At 37.2% G+C, this 19,193-nt stretch overlaps 1 protein-coding gene across 3 annotated transcripts in view; it reads left to right on the forward strand.

Annotated features, from left to right (window-relative positions):
* EXOC6 (exocyst complex component 6) overlaps window positions 1-19,193 on the forward strand; it is a 151,250-nt gene that overhangs the window by 88,741 nt on the left and 43,316 nt on the right. For all 3 annotated transcript variants that reach the window (XM_059662857.1, XM_059662858.1, XM_059662859.1), the window contains 2 exons: window positions 524-703; window positions 12,379-12,520. In XM_059662857.1, coding sequence (XP_059518840.1) covers window positions 524-703; window positions 12,379-12,520 — 322 coding nt within the window. The remainder of the gene's footprint in view (window positions 1-523; window positions 704-12,378; window positions 12,521-19,193) is intronic.

Genomic DNA, 19,193 nt, shown 5'->3' on the forward strand with positions numbered 1-19,193 from the left:
ATGCTACAAAACTTGCTTTCTTACCAAGATTCAACTATTTTTTAAAAAATAAATGCCTGCATTGCTACAAGGTTTGAGTTAATTTTTAGAATTCTGGAAAAGTTAGTTTGACCATTTTTGCTAGTTAGGGGTGATCAGGCAGGCAGGCAGAGGGGTTAGGGGCAATCAGGCAGGCAGGCAAAGGCAGTTAGGGGCGATTGGGCAGGCAGGCAGGTGAGTGATTAGGAGCCAGCAGTCCCAGATTGCGAGAGGGATGTCCAACTGCCATTTTAGGCCCGATCCCTGTGGACCAGCAGTTGGACATCCCCCAAGGGGTCCCCGATTGGAGAGGGTGTAGGCTGGGCTGAGGGGAACAACCCCGTCTGTGCACGAATTTTGTGCACCTGGCCACAAATATTTGCATAAATGACTAAAATATTACACCAAAGAAAAATATGAAACAAAATTTAGAATTTAAGAAAACTCATTTTATTATCTGTTTCTATAACCGTTTCTTGTTGGTTGTTATTTTGTCCCCTGTCAGGATGCCCGACATGCAGCAGAAGGAGAAATATATACCAAACTTAATCAAAAAATTGATGAATTTGTTCAGCTTGCTGATTATGACTGGACAATGTCTGAGCCAGATGGAAGAGCTAGTGGTTATTTAATGGATCTTATTAATTTTTTGAGAAGCATCTTTCAAGTGTTTACTCATTTGCCTGTAAGTATAAATTTTTTTCAAAAAATTAGAATTTTGCTTACTGAAGTATATTTTAGAATTCAATTTTAGTTTGATGTTTACTTGTTTAAATCAACTTCCCAGCTACAATATATTTCCTCTTCCATTATTATAGGAGGCCAATGCCTTATCCATTAGGCAACTGGGGCTTCTATATTTCCTCTTCCATTATTATAAACTAGAGGCCTGGTGCACAAAAATTTGTGTACTCGGGGGAAGGGGGGGCCCCTCTGACCGGCCTGTGCCCTCTTGCAGTCTGGGACCCCTTGGGAGATAACGACCCGCTGGCTTAGGCCTGCTCCCGGGTGGCAGAGGGCAGGCCCAATTCCTAGGTGCAGCCCCTGGTTGGGCTCAGAGCAGGGCCGATTGGGGAGTTGGGGCGCCGCCCCCTGTCATGCACAGAGCAGGGCGGATTGGGAGGTTGCGATGCCACCCCCAGTCACGCTCAGGGTAGGGCTGATTGGGGGGTTGGGGCACCGCCCCATCACACTCAAGGCAGGGTCGATGGGGAGGTTGCGGCGCCACCCCCTGTCACGCACAGAGCAGGGCCCATCAGGGGGTTGGGGAGCTCCCCCCTGTCACACATAGAGCAGGGCTGATCAGAGGGTTGGGGCTCCGGACCCTGTAACACCCAGAGCCCGCAGGGCGATCAGGGTTTTGGTCGCTGCCTCCTGTCACACTGATCCCGGTGCTGGGAGGCCTCGCTGCTCCACTGATCCAGGGGCCAGGACGCCTCTAGGCTCAGCTGATCCAGGGGTCCTGAGGCCTCGAGGCTCCTCTGATCCGGGGGTCCCGAGGCCTCGAGGATCCGCTGATCCTGGGCCGGGAGGCCTCTCGGCTGCTGATAACTGTGGCCAGGAGGCCTCTCGGCTCCACTGATCCCTGGCCGGGAGGCCTCATGGCTTCGCTGATCCCTGGCCGGGAGGCCTCGTGGCTCCGCTGATCGTGGGGCTGGGTCGCCTCTCGGCTCCGCTGAGCCGGGGGCCAGGACGCCTCTCGGCTCCGCTGATCCAGGGGTCCTGAGGCCTCGAGGTTCTGCTGATCCCGGCCGGGAGGCCTCTTGGCTCCGCTGATCCCAGGGTCCTGAGGCCTCTCGGCTCCGCTGATCCCAGGGTCCTGAGGCCTCTCGGCTCCGCTGATCCCAGGGCCGGGAGGCCTCTCAGCTCCGCTGATAACCGGGGCTGGGGGGCCTCTCGGCTCCGCTGATCCTGGGCCGGGAGGCCTCTCTGCCCTGCCGCTTCAGGGCTGTTTGGCTTCGCTCTGCTTGGAGCCTGAGTATGCAAATTAACCGCCATCTTTTAGCTTCTATAATTGAAACATTGTATCTTTTGGAGTTGTTGCTTCAGGAGCTCAGAGCTCTGCAGCTGCAGACGGGGAACCTTGGCTTCCTCCATCGCTGGGGCAACCACGCCTCCTGTTCTCAGCTGCCTGGCTGCCAGCCGCCATCTTGGCTGACAGTTAATTTGCATATCTCGCTGATTAGCCAATGAAAAGGGTAGCGGTCGTACGCCAATTACCATGTTTCTCTTTTATTAGTGTAGATTACTTGTGAAGAATCCTAACTTACCCAGTTGTTTGAAGTTTTAATTTGTTTTACTTTTTAACCAAAATATCTATAACTCTCTTCCCATCAAAACCAAAATAAAACTGTGAAATTGACAGTGTAGACTTAAATAGAAATAAACTCTAATAGAAGCAGTTTTCATAAAAGTCAATGTAATCCATGGCTTTTCCAGTTAGAAAAGGCCAAGAGCCATGGCCAGTTTGGCTCAGTGGATAGAGCATCGGCCTACGGACTGAAGGGTCCCAGGTTCGATTCCAGTCAAGGGCATGTAACTTGGTTGCAGGCATATCCCCAGTGGGGGATGTGCAGGAGGCAGCTGATTGATGTCTCTCTCTCATCGATGTTTCTAACTCTCTATCCCTCTCCTGTCCTCTCTGTAAAAAATCAATAAAATATATTTAAAAAAAGAAAAGAAAACAAAACAAAAGGCCAAGAAATTATTGGATATTTTTAGGCCAGAGATTAAAAGTAAAATAGGAGCATTGTTCTATCCTGATATATAGTCATAGTTCATCTAAATCTTGAACAATCAATTGATGAAACATTACCCCCCAAAAAACATATAACAGGGACATTTAAATGTGAATAAGCTAAAACATTGGGTTCTTCAGCTGAGGAATACAAAGACCAAAGAGATTATTGTGGAATGAGCATGCTCTCTTTAGGTATATTCAAAAGTAATAGAACTGTTAAAATATGAATGGAGTAGTGTTTGTACAAATAAAAGAATAAAAATAAAATAATAAAAAAATAGAAAAAAGTATTGATCTTTTTATCTCATGATAAGATACAGCTGAATGCAAAAATAAAGTATTTAATTTGAAGCCTACCTAACTGCCTCCAACTGGTTCCCTTGTTTAAAATGGGGAGGAAAAAGTTATTCTCCTCATTTTTTACTCTTTCCCTACCAGGAGTTGCTCCAAGGGCCAATTAGACTAGTTTAATAAAGGTGTTACTAAAAAATATTTAAAAAGGATATCTTAAAAAATGTGTATATATATATTGGTTTCAAAGAGGAAGGGAAAGAGAGAGATTGAAATATTGATAATGAAAGAGAATCATTGATGGGGTCCAAGCCTGCAACAGTGCATGTACCCTGACTGGGAATCAAACCATGATCTCCTGGTTCATACCAGTAGATTGATGCTCAACCACTGAGCCACGCCAACTGGGCTAAAAGAATATCTTAAAAGAGATTATAATGGTGGGTCTGTGCTAAAGAAACTGCTGTCCTTGAGTTAAAAAGGGGAACCTTTATATATATTTTATTTTTATATCAACTAATTTCTAAAAGTGTTCCTCATAAAATATGCATTAAGTAATTGTTGAATTAATTTGAATTCATTTTGTCAGTGTAAATCTCCATGCTTCTAGCCAAAAGCAATCCTCAGGAATAAATAGATGCTCTATCAGTTGTTGGCTTACTGTCTTCTGACAGCTCCAGAGGCCTTTGTCTCTAATGTGTACCAGTTGCTCTCTGGAATTTTTAGATCATGCATAGCTGTTACCCTGGAACTTTCCTTCTCTACTCTCTGGGTTGAGAACTGTTTCCTGGATTCTTTGTGTTTTGATTATCTCACTGGTTGGTTTTGTTGAACTGCCTCAATAACTTCCTCCAAAGAGCAAAGTTCACTTTTTAAGTCCTTGCATATCCTAGAATACCTTCTTACACCCTCATGTTTGATTAATAGTTTAGCTGGTTAGTTTGTTGCAAATAGCAGTTGTTAGGCTCACATGTGTCTCATGATGTCTTGTCTGGTTCAAAGATACTGTAAGTATGAATCAAAGCTCAGTGCACACTTATCTTTGATTTTATATTCTGCATAAGATTTCACAAATGTCACTTTATTTCTAACTAGAGTCCCAGTGCACGAAATTCGTGCACTGGTAGGGTCCCTAGTGGCTGCCAGCTGGGGCCTCCCTTCCCCTGGCCAGCACTGCCCCCTAGTGAACTCCTGGAGGAACTCCCGGTCAAGGGGACAATTTGCATACTACACTTTTATTATTTAGGATAGTTTGACTTAACTCAGCTATGAATAAATAAGTACATGGACAGGGAAAAAATAGTTTAGCTGGTTATATAATTCTAGGTTGAAGAGCTTTTACTCTGGTAATTTCCTTTATATTCCTCTATTGTGTTTGGCCTCCACATTTTAGGATCTGTTTTTGAATCCTTAACATCCTGAAGTGTGATAGGAACATGTGGGAGATAGCTTTTATTTCATTTACTTAGCTCTTCACTCAGTGGCCCCTTTCTCTAAAAAATTTTGTATCTTTTATAGAATACAGGGAATCCCTTCTATTATTTTTAAGATAATTTTGTTCCCTCCATTTTTCTGTTCTCTCTTTCCTAAACTCTCATTAGTTAGATGTTAAAATTCCCAGATTGGTCCTCTATGTCTTTTATCCTTCTCTTCGTTTCTTATTTATACTTCTTTGTTTTGAGAGATTTTTCTCAATTTTATTTTTCAGTTCTTCTGTAGACTATATTATTAATTATACTTTTAATTTCCTAGGAATTACTTTTGTTTTTAAGGATTTTTTTCATGGAATACTGTTTCTTTCTAAAAATAGATATATTATCTTTCAGATATCTTTGAGTATTAGAGATTTCTTAAAGACATTTTCTGTTTCTTGAATTATTTCTGTTATGCTTAAATAGGTTTTGAAATTTTTATTTTGCTCATTTTTTTTTTTAGTAAGGAAGTCCTCAAGAGCTTATATGAGTTTACTCTGCTACTGTGTAAATACCCTATTTTTAAAAATACTAGTATATAGATTTTTATTGATTTTAGAGAGGAAGGGAGAGGGAGAGAGAGAAGGCTAGAAACATCAATGATGAGAGAGAATCATTAATCGGCTGCCTCCTGCATGCCCCACACTGGGGATCTAGCCCATAACCTGGGCATGTGCCCTGATCGGGAATCAAACCATGATCTCCTGGTTCATAGGTCGACACTCAATCACTGAGCCACACCAGCTGGGCAATACTCTATTTTTTTTTTTAATAGACTTTCTTCTTGAGTAGAAATCTGACTGGGAATTTTTAATATAAATTTTGGGGGCATTTTGCCTAGGGTGAGCAGATGTGGAGCTAGCCATGGAGTTGTGGTCTCCTCTCTTTGGGACCTACTTCATGGATGTGCTACTGTGCAGTTTAGGAAGGTCCTGCATGTGACTTGGTGCTTCATTCTTATTGTCTTGAAATTCTTAATAATTTTTAAGCAAGAAACCCACATTTTCACTTTGCACTGAATTCCACAAATTATGTCACTTTCCCTGCCTCTCTTTCCACTACCACCACACCATGCCTGGGAAATATAAATGGAAACATTAAAATGGTCTCTTCTGAGCCTATAAACTAAATATATGTATAGTATTTATGTACATATATACATACATACATACATATGCACACTTACAAATATCCTTTACTTTTTAACAGCTATAGATTAAATAGACTAGATCCTTAGTGCAGGCTTTATAAGTAAAATACCATCTTGAACAGGAAGATTGAGTACCAAAAAGCAAACAAAAATGTACCATCTGGCAGTTTTTGGCCAGATGGTGACAAAGAATTCATGTTTAGAAAGTTACTTGAGTTTTTGCAGAGAGGAACAATACAGTTTTAGGAAAACAAATGGTATCTTCCCTTTAACCTGTGTTTCACAATAAACTCTGCATCCAGTCTGAGTTATTTCCCACCTCCCCCTGCATACCCATTTCACAGAGCATGCTAATCATGTGTGCCTCTCACCAAATGAAGGCCTACTGGACTCTGGAGTCATCTTAAAAGTTTGAAACCTAAATATAAATCCTTGAATGACAAAGGCCTATTACTCTGTACTATCTATATATATAAAAGCCTAAGTGACCATTGCACCAGGTCGACTGGTCGCTGTGATGCGCACTGACCGTCAGGGGGCAGATGCTCAATTCAGGAGCTTCCCCCTGGTGGTCAGTGCGCTCCCACAGCCAACCTCCCTCGGCCAGCCAACCTCCGATGGTCCCTCCCCTGGGACTAGACGAGACAGCCCAATCGGCCCTGCACCGGGCTCTAGTATTTATATATATGGCTGTGTTTATAATATATCAGCTACAAACCTACATGTATTAAGATAGAGTCATTTGGCTTGGGTGACATTTGTCCATTTTACTAATGATGTGGAAGCCACCTACATTATCTAACCTGGGAACTTCTTTGCAAATTTTAAGTCATGCTTGGGTTGCAAAATAGTACATTTTAATGATGATATAACCTTGATACTCTGAGCTGGATTCTTAGGTAAAGAAATGAGGATGACTGTGCTATCACAAAGCTGTTGCTTTAATAATAGTTCCTGGAATGCTTCAGTTTTTCAACCTGAATTCTGTGGCTTGGCCATCTACTCAGTCACCACACGGGAAATTACATCTCCTCTCTAACTTCCCTTGCTTTTCTTACATTTGCGAGTGAGAGAAATTATAGGGCCTTCGTATTTTTAACAATTCCTTACTGAAACAGATGCCTGACTCCCACTTTGCTGTTACCAAGTAGATTTAAGAGTTAGGACTAACCTCTGTCAGCTCTCAGTCAGCACAGACTAGCGTCCTCCTCCTCCTCCTCCTCTTCCTTGGCCACAGTGCATGCAGCTTTCACCATTCTATCTAGATTTCTGATAGTATCAGTAGCTGGAAGCAGAGGCATTTCTTCAAAACCTTGACCTCTTCTAGACTTTTACTGCTCTGCTTGTCCTTGCATTATCTTTCTGCCTATTAAAATTAGTTAGATGCTATCATGGGACTACCATGACAGCAACGATACTTGCAGAAAGCTAAGAATCTGGGAATTATGTGTCATCTAAGACCATGTTCAAAAGGATGCTTAAAACAAAACAACAAAACAGAAAAAGGCCATCAAAGTTTGATGAGCCTTTGGTTGGGATAAGGAAATTTTAATTGAAATAAAAATATGCCATAAATTACAGGTGTCCTGAGATTTTCCCAGTTTGTGGAATTTCCTAACTTTAGGATAGTAATTGCATTCTATGTAAGCTCTGTGTGTGTGTGTGTGTGTGTGTGTGTGTGTGTGTGTGTGTGTGTGTGTGTGATGTCTCAGTATGATTAGAATTTGTTAGGAGGAGAAAAGCTTAAGAAAAGAGAATTCATAATTGTGGGGATTGTGGTTAACTGATGTAACCAGTTCTTTTGGGGCTATAGCTATTTAGATAGGGACAGAATGAGAGCATGAGAGGAATATAGAAGTGCAAAAGAAGTATTTTGGAGAATTTTGGGGGTGTTAGAGTGAGTATATTTTGATAAGCCTATGAATGTTTTTGGCCTAATTTCCAAAGTCTGTCTTCAAGATGGTGTTAAAGTTATTATTAAAACTCACTAAAGGAATTCATCTTGATATTTAAACCTTATAACTCATCCATTCTCTACTATTGGGAGTCTGAGACATTTCAGTGGTATACATTTCAGTGTTACACAGAGTCTTCAGCCAGAAAAATAGATCAAAACCTATCTTACTATATAGAAGAATTTTTGTGCATTTTTAAAATCATCATGGGGAAATTTTCATGTTTTAGACTAATGTTATAGGTATGTTTTTCCCCCTGATTTAATAATATTCTTTCCATTAGAGCAAAATGTAGTTTCATACAGTAAAACTTTAGATTAGCGGTTCTTACATAAAATAGAAGGAAGAATAATAGCTTTCTTAAATTAATGTCCACTTTTTAACGAGGCATCTTTTTTCGTATTTCATTAGAGAATTTGTTTCTAATTTTAGTGTTTACTCCACATTTGATGGAAGTCCTCACTCTTTCAGTCTGTGTGTTTTCAAAGAACTGAAATAAATTGTGGCTCTTTAGGAGACTGATTCATTAAAATACTTTCCTTCCTCTTTTGCCTTCCTTCTGAAAGACTATTTCACAGTCTCATAACTAAATTTATATAGCAAACTGAGAGGCAGTGAGTTTGAATACTGTAGTATTTTATTGCTTTAATTTAAATAACTTTGAGAATAATAACTTTAGACAGCCATACAAAATCAGAATTAATAAATTCATTTTCCCTTGTTAGATTTAATTTTCAAGTTGATCACAATTTGATTGTGTTTTCTCACTATTTTCTGGCAAGAATTACATAAGCTTTTAAAACAAAACCTGCTATCAATTTAAAGAATAATAAATACAGCAGAATATTTCCAAGTCTATATATTCTTTTTTACTTAAATAAAAAAGTAGTTTATTGTGTGAAGTTGACCTTTTATAGGGATATAAAGGAAAATGGGCTCTCTTGGGATCATTAAGGAAAGTAGAGCAATACAGAATGGTTTGTGATTTCAAGAGCACGTTTTTATCTTAAATATACTTGAGAGAATGAAAGCAGTATTGAAAAATGCTTTTAAATAATTACTGTTGAAATCAAACCTTTTTTATTAGATCTTTGAAATAAGAGAATGGTGAGACAGAAATGAAAGCTTCAATGAAAATTTAAGTGTGTCAAATTAGTTTTTAAGCATTCTACATTTCTCCTACTATTATATTGGAGTAGATCTATCAAAACATTACTTTGAAACTAAAACAGTTTGAGTCATAATTAATAAAATGTGTTGTATTGTTGTTATCATGTCATTTTATGATATTTCAAAGGAAACAGTATCTTTAGCCTAATCTATAATAGTAAATTATTTGGGAAATTTGGCTTGACATACAAGCAGATGTGTTTTCTTGACTCCTTTTAAACTGAGGGTTGGTGGTTTGTGGTTTATTGTTCCTGTGATTGGCATTAAAAGCCTTATTTCACAGCTTGCAGCAAGGGACTATTGGGTAAAGAGTGGCTGTGTTCCACAAACTAAATTCAAAAAGTGTCAATCAAGGTCTCACATAGGTTACTTAGAGAATGAGTTTTCTTACTGATTTCACCAAATGTCGCCTCATGCTGTCTTTGATTGGCACAGCCTGGCAGGGAGGATGGATGAATCTGTCACCGACTGGTTAATTGTGTTGCTGGTCTCAGTCTGACATCAGGTCTTTGACTCTTAAGTGGCTCAATACAAAACAAATTAGCAGATTGTAGTCATATTTCTCATTCTATATGCTTTGACTTCGTTGAATGCAGTCCATAAATCATATTGACTGACACACAAGTAAATGATGAAAGCTGCTTTTGAGACATGGATCTAGAAAGCAGCACTGTGAAGGTGCCATGGAAGGATGCATATGGTTGACCCTCTGGGAATTTCCTAGGAGCCAAATGTCTCTTTACCACAATTGTTCTTAAAAGAAAAGCTTTTGGGTAATGCAAAAAGGCTCTAATATGTCAGCAGATTCTCTTTTACAAGTTCCTTTGAAATATAAGAAGTTTGTCTAAGGGTGTTCTCTCTTTGCAAGTTGTTTTTCAGCAAAATGTTAGAGCTGGGTAAAAAAGTAGTTACCTTTAAAAGTTGGCAGGTGTTTTTACTTATTTATTGAACTTTGTGTTGTTAAAGGGAAAGAAAATGTTAGTAATGGTTGCAATTAATTTTTCAGATGAGGGCAGCAGAAATTTCTAGGTACTTGAAATTTGTTAAATGTGCTATATTTTCTCAGTCACTTCACTTAACTATTTTGGCTTTGTTTGTTATAATGTTAAAAACCAAAAACAGAGCATCTCTATTTCTAAAGGTAATTGTAAGACTATTTAAATTATTTTTGTCCTAGAATGATATATTATTAAGAACATCAACAATAATAGCAATAATAGTATTCAGAAAGGGATGTTTTGATTATATCAAAATATGCTAAGGGCTACGGGCATCAGAAAGGAATTGCTAAAGATATTTTTTGGGTGTGCAAAATATTTGGAAAATTAAAGTTTCCTATCTATATCTAAAAATAAGTATTAGCTGAAATGTAAGAATTTTGTTTACCTTTTATAGTTAGGAAGTAGCCATTTTAAAAAATACTACATAATCTGTTAAAAAATTAAGAATCTGAGCCCTTGATATTAACTTCAATTTTGAACTATGCAAAGAATGAATTTATTTCATTTAAGAACAATAAGTCTTTACTTAATATGCATAATTAAAGAAATTTAATATAGAATTTTATTAATGCATATGTCATTTAAACAAAGGCTAAATTCGTGTGTGTGCATGTGTATATTTGTGTTTTCATTACCTCTTTCCACTAGATCTATAGAATAGCCTGTACTTCTGTATTCTTACCATCATTTTTGGCCTTATAGTCATTTGTAGCATCTGAACTCATGTTAAATTTTAAAGATCACCTTAAAATAATACCACTTACATTGTGCAGTGTGTTTGGTTATGAGATGAATATAATAGTAATTTTGTCTTGGCAATTTATTAATCTGCTTTTGTAGTTAGTATATTATTATAGCAACATAAGTAGGACATGGAGCTGATTTAATAGAGAAGTACATTAAACTAAAATGCACTAGTTGTTCCATTATGTCAAAATGACATTTCCATTAAGTATTCTTGAGCCTATTACATTGTAATTAAATTACATGACATTGATTTCTCCTTTTCTATCCCCCCCCCCATTCATATTGATATTATTCTGCTTTGGAAATGGAGCTGCATGCCTCCCAGACTAATTCCTCTCGGGTTTGAGGGATCTGGAAGCATGCTGGGTTTGCATTGTTTGCTACATTCCTTTTTGGCAGTTCATCAGTATCTGTCAAATATATTGTTTGCACCGGCTTTAATCCCTAAAGTTTTTGATTGAGAAATTGACATTCCATTTCAGATACACAGTTTTTCACTGTGCATAATATCTAAATGCTAAATACTCATTCATAAAAGTTGCTTGTTTCTCATCTGACTTTAAATGTGTAACTTGAACAAATGTAGTTCTAGTAAATATCACAAAGATATATTTACGTTATTTCTTTTCTAACACATCAACTCTATGTAAATATTTTTGTGTAAATATATTGTAGCATATATGTTTGGAAGATATTTTGTAGCTAAAGAGTTTTTGTGGTAAGTAGGAAAAATAATTATTAAGTATCAGTGGGTAAATATTAGTTAATGCAAATGAAGCAGAACATGGTACATCTTCCAAAAGTCATTATTTCCAACCATATTTATAGTCTTGGAATCTTATTTTGGGAATTGGTCCACCACGAAATCACATAAATGTAGGTTGAAGATAGCCATTTTAGGAGCAGTATTACACTAGAAAACTTTGAGTCTTTACATTATTTTAAGCTTCTAGTTGAAATATAAAGCCTGTGTAAAGAAACAATTTGTACTAAAAGTGACATTGTATTGTGATTCACCTATGTAATCTAAAGGCTAAACATTTAAAATTATCATTTAAAAAATCATTTTGAGAAAATAGAGCCTTAATTAAAGCTATCAATTAAAGTTCATGTAGTGTTTTAGCAACTTATTTTAGTGGAAACTTTTCTAATGCTATGTATATTTAGTGAAAGAAAACCACAAGTACTTGTAGTTTTACTTAACTACATATTTCTTAATTATCAGATGATTTAGAAACTTATTTTTAAACCTTAATGTGGATCTGTAGGTGATTTTGAAGTCATTGGTAAGCAAGCCTTTTATTTCCCGATAATTGAAACTATAGTACAAACTAATGTTGTGATTAGAACTTATGACAAAGTATATTTTTAACTTAGTTAAAATGCTAATAGCTTAAATTATACTGTTTATTAACTTCCTTTATTCTGGCATGGTTAATTACATAAAGAAGAGCTTAAAGAGCATGATATAAATAAAATGTCAATATAAGTTAATTTTATGTCATAACTATTATATTTTAATGTGTTTTAAAATACTTGAGAGATTTCAAGAGATCTGAAATAATTTTTTACTTGTATTTTAATTTTCCTGTGTGGAGTAAGAGTTTTAATGACATTTATGTCCTGAGAAGGATACGTGAACAAGAATATTAATTTTAATTCCAATGCTAAAAGGCGTAGCCACTCCAAATGCAAAAAGACCAGTAGTCGCTCTTGTACCCCAAAAAAGAGAACAAAAGAATGCCAGGTATATAATATTTCTGATACTTTATGCGATATTTCGGTTTGTTTCTTTGTTTGCTTATTTTTTGGTTTGGATATTTGTTTTAAACAGGGGAAAGTTGCCCAGACCGCTTGCATGTCAGCCTGCCAGCATCTGTCAACATCCTTAATGCAGATGCTACTGGACAGTGAGTTAAAACAAATAAGCATGGGAGCCATTCAGCAATTTAACTTAGATGTCATACAATGTGAATGTAAGTACCTTGTTGGTTAAATCTCATGCATTTCTAGGAATCTACGTTTAAATTATATGAAACCAAGGGCCTATAGTAGGATAGTTCAGAAAGGAGGGACGAGGCCTGATTGAGCTAAACCTTCAGCTTCCTTCCAGGAAGAGAAAACTTACAGCTTCACTTTTAGGGTCGAGAGAGAAAGGCACTGTAATGGCAGTCCAAACAGGGATCATTACAAAGATGATTCTGTTTCCCCCTTATTCCTTCTTCTGGTCATTCTTGCCAGGACTCTCCAAATGTTTGTCACAAATGAATAAAATTATTCTAAGTTTGCCATTCTTACTTTCCCTGTAAGTAACTTTTTAGATATTTGTTAGAAGTATGATCTTAGGACTCTATGTTCCAAATGAAGCTTCTTTTATATACCGAATGTTTTGTTCTCTTCCCCAAAGAATTTCTCAAGCCTTTACCATTGCCATTGTTTTCCACTTTGTTTTCTTTAGGTAATGAGGTTGGCATATTCCATAATCTCATGTTGACATTAGCCAGTCGGCTTCATAACCAGATATGCTATTTAGTTATTAGCCTTGCCATATATGCTTCTGGATGTGATAAAACCTACATTAAATTAAATGCAGGGAATGAGCATACAGAGCAGTGTTTAAGCAGCACTTTCAAATGAATGGTACACTGATTAAATGATGAAAATCCCTGGTTGACGGTTCAGTCAGGCACCATTGTTAATAAATTGAAAATCAGTGGGGCACCAGAAGGGTTATAAACTATTTCTCTGAGACAAGGTTTGCAATAATATATTCTGTGTGAAAGACGTTAAAAAATTACATGTTAGCAGATTGCAACTGAAGCAAAAGTAACAGATTCTTTTCAAACAAATATCAAATATTTGTCTGCGCATTCTTCTAGAAAAAACCATAATTAATATTAAAAAGAAAAAGTATGTAAGCTCTTTGATCAAGATCAGTTGTTTATCTGTCACACACACACACACACACACACACACACACACATAAATTCAAAGATTTTAAAAACCTATTTTCTTAAAAGAGAGAGAGAGAGAGAGATTGATCTTTATCAAAAAGCAAAAGAAAGATAGTCTTTCCCTAGGGAATAGGAGGGTTCATTTTCTTTCCTAAAAAGTATTCATACTTTTCGGTAATTAGAAAACCTTTATGATATTTATTTTTCAAAATAAAACTATTATTTACAAAATGATATTTATTTTGCACTTACAAAAAAAACATTTTTTACAAGTTTCTAAGCTCAATGTCATTTTTATTCTATTCTACAAATGGTTTAAAACAGACTTCCTAAAGTTCATTAAAAGTTGTCCATGAGATTATTCCTGTATGACATTGCTCATATAAACATCTTATAGAAATACTGCTTGATGCATTTTGTATTATTACATCTTTAATGTGGATTTGAATAATTAGGTGGTTGAACTGTTTATTGGCATTTGGTTGTGTCTTCTCAATTAGATGTTTTTGTCCAAAAATGGAAATTATTGTTTGGCTAGGCAACTTTAGCTATCTAGATCTTCTTTCTGTTCTCTTATCTCCCTCTGTGAAGGGCTAGTCTAACTATGTTTAGAGAAAGGCACATAAAAAAATCAATCTTTGCCATAGGATAGTTTCTACCTTTTGTTCTTAAAGGACTAATCTCTCTCTCTCTCTCTCTCTCTCTCTCTCTCTCTCTCTCTCTCTCTCACACACACACACACACACACACACACACACTTCTCTATCTACCTTGAAGTCCTCTCTAAAATAACCCTACCAAGTAGTTGTCCAGATACTCCCCCCCCCCCCCGCCTAGATATTCTTGAACATCCAATTTGGGGAATTAACTACTCTCAGAAAATGAGTTTCCAAATACTACATCACTCTTACTATTTCTTATATTGAGCCGAAATCACTTTCTCTAAACTTCTCTTAATGGAACTAGTTCTACCTTAGGGCCAGAGTCACCATGAGTCCACATTCTGCCTTTGTGCAAATTAGAAAAGGAAAAAAGCCTCTAGAGTTTTCCCCTTTATATGAATTAGAAAAAGTTTACCCTTTTGCCTAACCAAGACACATGGCTTATCAAATGAATTGTGAGCTAGATTTCAGTCTTCCCTCTCCCCCTCCTCTCTGTAGCTGGGCAACCATGTGTAGTAGTCAGTCTGACAGCTATCTGTGGCAGTTCTGTTTAGAGTCATACAGAAAAACACAAATCTTCATCCACAAGCCCATTATATGAAAACTTCTTCTATAGCCTTTTGAATCTTCTAAAAGCCAGAAATCAAGAATTTCTCTTACTGTTCTCATGTGATATGATTTTAGATACAAAGCTCTTTGAACAAATTTGTTTGACTACCTTCTGTTTAAAGTCTGATACCTAAAGTTGAATACATGAATACTCAGGTATGGGGGAACCAGTATAATATGAAATTGGACTATCAAATACATTGTTCCATATTCTGAACTTTATTAGTAGAGCCCAAACTGTTATCTTTTTTGTTTGCCAGAGCATACTCTCAAATCATTCTAAAATCTCTGTATCTTTCTCTCTTTTTGTTATTGTTAAACTCTGTTTTTATTATCCTATACTTGTATATTGCTTTTTGTTTTAGGATTTTAAGATTATCCTTATTAAATTTTATTTTAAGACTAGAGGCCCGTTGCACAAAGAGATTCGTGCAATAGGCCTTCCCTTCCCCTGGCTGCTGGCACCGGTTTTCCTCTGGCGCCCGGGACCCAGGCCTTCACTCTGGCCAGAGCCTTCAGCCCTCGCTCCTCCGCTTCGCCCCTAAGTATGCAAATTAACCGCCCTCTTTGTTGGGTTAATTTGCATACTCTCCTGATTGGCTGGTGAGCGTAGTGGAGGGATGGCTAATTTACATGTTTGTCTATTATTGGGTAAGATTTGTCCCATAACTAGCCAATTGAGATCTTTTTATATAACAATTTAATATAATCTGCAGGTTGTGCTCATGCTTTTTTTTACATCTTTAAAGTCATTAGCTTAATGTTGAACGAACCTGAGTAGCTCTCAAAACATGGCCCCAGGAGCAGCATCAGCATCATCTGGGAACTTGTTAGAAAAGCAAATTCTCACCTGGCTGGTGTGGTTTAGTGGCTGAGCATCAACCCAGGAACCAAGAGGTCACCTGTTCGATTCCCAGTCAGGGCACATGCCTGAGTTGCAGGCTGGATCCCCAGTAGGGGGACATGTAGGAGGCAGCTAATCAATGTCTTTTTCGCATCATTGATGTTTCTAGCTCTCTATCGCTCTCTTTTCCTCTCTCTCTAAAAATAAATAAAAACATATATTTAAAAAAAAATGCAAATTCTGGGGCCCTACCTGCTGAATTGGGAATTCTGGGCACAGGACCCAGCAATTTGTCTTTGAATAGGTCCACCTTAATATGTGATTCTGATGCACAATGACGTGTGAGAACCATATTACATTCATATTGACTTAGATCCATTCTTCAGAATTTTATGGGTGCCTTAAGATTTTGTCAGCCATTTACTAATTCCCTAATTGAATATAACTAATAGTTTTGCTCAGTTATGAGCAACTTTGTCAGATACCTTTCTGGCAGATAGGGATAATGACCATTGAATTTTCCTCATCTACCAGTATAATTAGTCTTTCAAAGAAGAAAATTATACTACTCTTTTTCATAAATCCATATTGACTCATGGTAATTACTTTCTTTTCAGGAGGCTTAGAAACCATTACTTAAAAGTCTGTGACTGGTTCTTGGGATTAACATAAAATCCTACTAGTCTGTTTTACACTAGCAAGAGATCCAGAGTTCAAGGAAGTCAGGTAGCATAGGGATCAGGAACTGGAGCCCATGAACCACCAAGATCCTGGGCAACTTCAGAAAGGTTTAAATCAAAGAATTTAAGCAATAGGAGGTGAGCATGAAATATAAGCATGAAGAATGACTTTGCCCTAGCCGGTTTGGCTCAGTGGATAGAGTGCTGGCCTGCAGACTGAAGGGTCTTGGGTTCGATTCCAGTAAAGGGCACATGCCTGGGTTGTGCGCTCAATCCCCAGTAGGGGGCGTGCAGGAAGCAGCTGATCAATGATTCTCATCATTGATGTTTCTATATCTCTCTCCCTTTCTGATATCAATAAAAATATATTTTAAAATAGAATGACCTTTATTCTGAGTTATATTTCCTTATATTTGGTTTGATCAGAAAGCAGAATATTTATCTTTCCATCCTCTTACTTTGTAAAAACGTTGTACATATATTTTTCAGGCCTCAGAATGTCAGTCCACAGGTAGAAACAAATAGCACCTCTAAGCTGAAGTTGTCATTTGTCTTTGGATCTTTAAAAATTTTTTTTTAACCCATACTAGGTCAAACTTGATAAAATGTCTTGAGTTCAGGAATGTAGAATCATATGAAATTATATAGAACTTTAAAGTGTTTTCAAATCAGTCTTAACATAGTCTGGGCACATGTTAGGAAGTTGAGATCATGGTTTCAGTTGTGGCTCTGCCTATATTTGGGGCAAGTGGCTTTGGGTAAACCATTCAACAATATAGAGGCCTCAATTTTTCCTTGAAATATTGTATTTGGAATTGGTAATTTTCAAGATATACCCTTCTTCTAAGATTCAGATGCAGCAAAATTTAAGGCAAAGGAGAGTGTGGAGTCATACATTAATGAATTCCTTCATATATATTATGTGCTTAGTGCTTAGGACCATTGCTGTTTAGGGTCCTAACCCTTTTGGGGCTTAAGCCCAGTGGGGAGGCAGTCATTAAATAATTGCAGTAATAAATGTAATGGTAAGTTGTTAATTCTATAAAAGAAAAGTATATGGTACTGTGAGAAAGTATAAGTAGCAGATATAATTTAGATAAAAAGTTGTATAGGTTGAAAATATTAGGTAGAGCCTATGGATGAATGAATGAATACTTGTGGTTAACTTGACCATAAACATGATACTTTAATAATTATGTGGTTGGAGAAGTCAGGACGTTATCAAGGAACATATACTTTGGAATTGCAAGTATGTGTTCCAAATACTCTGAAAGTTTGATGCTATTACAGATTCTGTGTAAGTTCAAGAGAAATCACTTCCTAGATAGAGGAACATTTGCAAAGGTTGGCATGAAGATGATGTTCTAAATCTGTGTATGTGTTTTGTTTTATATTTATTAAACACCTGTTATGCATTGGGCCACAGTATGGGTACCTTCCTTACAAATGCAACTGTATAGAGCAAGGGTGGGGAACCTTTATTCTGCCAAGGGCTATTTGGATATTTATAACATCATTCTGGGGCCATACAAAATTATCAACTTAAAAATTAGCCTATATTTGGTCAAACATTTAACTAACTCACCCCTAATGCCTTGGCAGGACCAGACCAAATGATTTTGCAGACCTATACAGCCTGAGGGCCAGAAGGTCCCCCCTGGTATAGAGGAAAAGATCAAAATGTCATCTTAAGTCCCTATAAAGGTATCTCAGAGATGCTTCGCATCACTAATAAAGTACAAAATATTTTCAAAGTATCAGGAATCAGAAAGATTTGAAGTATCCAGGATAAGTCTAGAATGTACTTTTTCATGAATCCTACAGAAATACCTAAGTGAGGTAATCAGCTCCTAAGAGTTTAATATCTTAAATCTATGGGCATTAGAAGAGCTCCAGATTAAAGAGTACAGGCACCTGTTTCAGTGGAGAGTTATTGAGGAATTGATGAATCTCTAGGTGTGAAGCCTTGGTCTTTATTCATTTTGGATAAAGTCTTAATCCACCTAAAAAAAAAAAAAGATAAAGTTTGTTTATAGATTTTTTGTGTGTGTGACAATAGCCACTGGGCCTCTAATTCTAGCCTTGAAAAAGATTCATGTCCCAAAATAAAAGGATTCAGGAAAAATCATGTGAATGACATAAGAAGAAATTTAAATGCCTTTTAAAAATTGATTTGAGAGAGAGTGATTGATTTCTTGCTCCACTTATTTATGCATTCATTGGTTCTTTCTAGTATGTGCCCTGACTAGAGTTCAAATCCACAACCTTGGTGTATCAGGACGGTTCTCTAACCAACTGAGCTACCTGGCCTGGGCCTAAATGTCTTTTTTAAAATTATTATTATAATTTTATTGATTTCAGAGAGGAAGGGAGAGAGGAAAAGAGTTAGAAACATCAATGATGAGAAAGAATCATTGATTGACTGCCTCCTGCATGCCCCCTACTGGGGATCAAGCCCGCAACCCAGGCATGTGCCCTTGACCAGAATCGAACCTGAAACCCTTCAGTCCACAGGCTGATGCTCTATCCCAATGATGGCGAACCTGTGACATGTGTGTCAGAGGTGACACGCGAACTCATTTTTTTGGTTGATTTTTCTTTGTTAAATGGCATTTAAATATGTAAAATAAATATCAAAAATATGTCTTTGTTTTACTATGGTTGCAAATATCAAAAAATTTCTATATGTGATACAGCACCAGAGTTAAGTTAGGGTTTTTCAAAATGCTGGCACACCGAGCTCAAAAGGTTCGCCATCACTGCTCTATCCACTGAGCAAAACAAGCTAGGGCCTAAATGTCTTTTTTAAAAGTAAGTTGGAGTTGGCTGCTTACTTTTTGTATTATACTTTTTGGCTATCTGAATTTATTCCCAGTTTTAATGGCATTTAAGGTATCAGA

The sequence above is a fragment of the Myotis daubentonii genome, chromosome 13, assembly GCF_963259705.1.
Source record: "Myotis daubentonii chromosome 13, mMyoDau2.1, whole genome shotgun sequence".
Taxonomy (NCBI): domain Eukaryota; kingdom Metazoa; phylum Chordata; class Mammalia; order Chiroptera; family Vespertilionidae; genus Myotis; species Myotis daubentonii.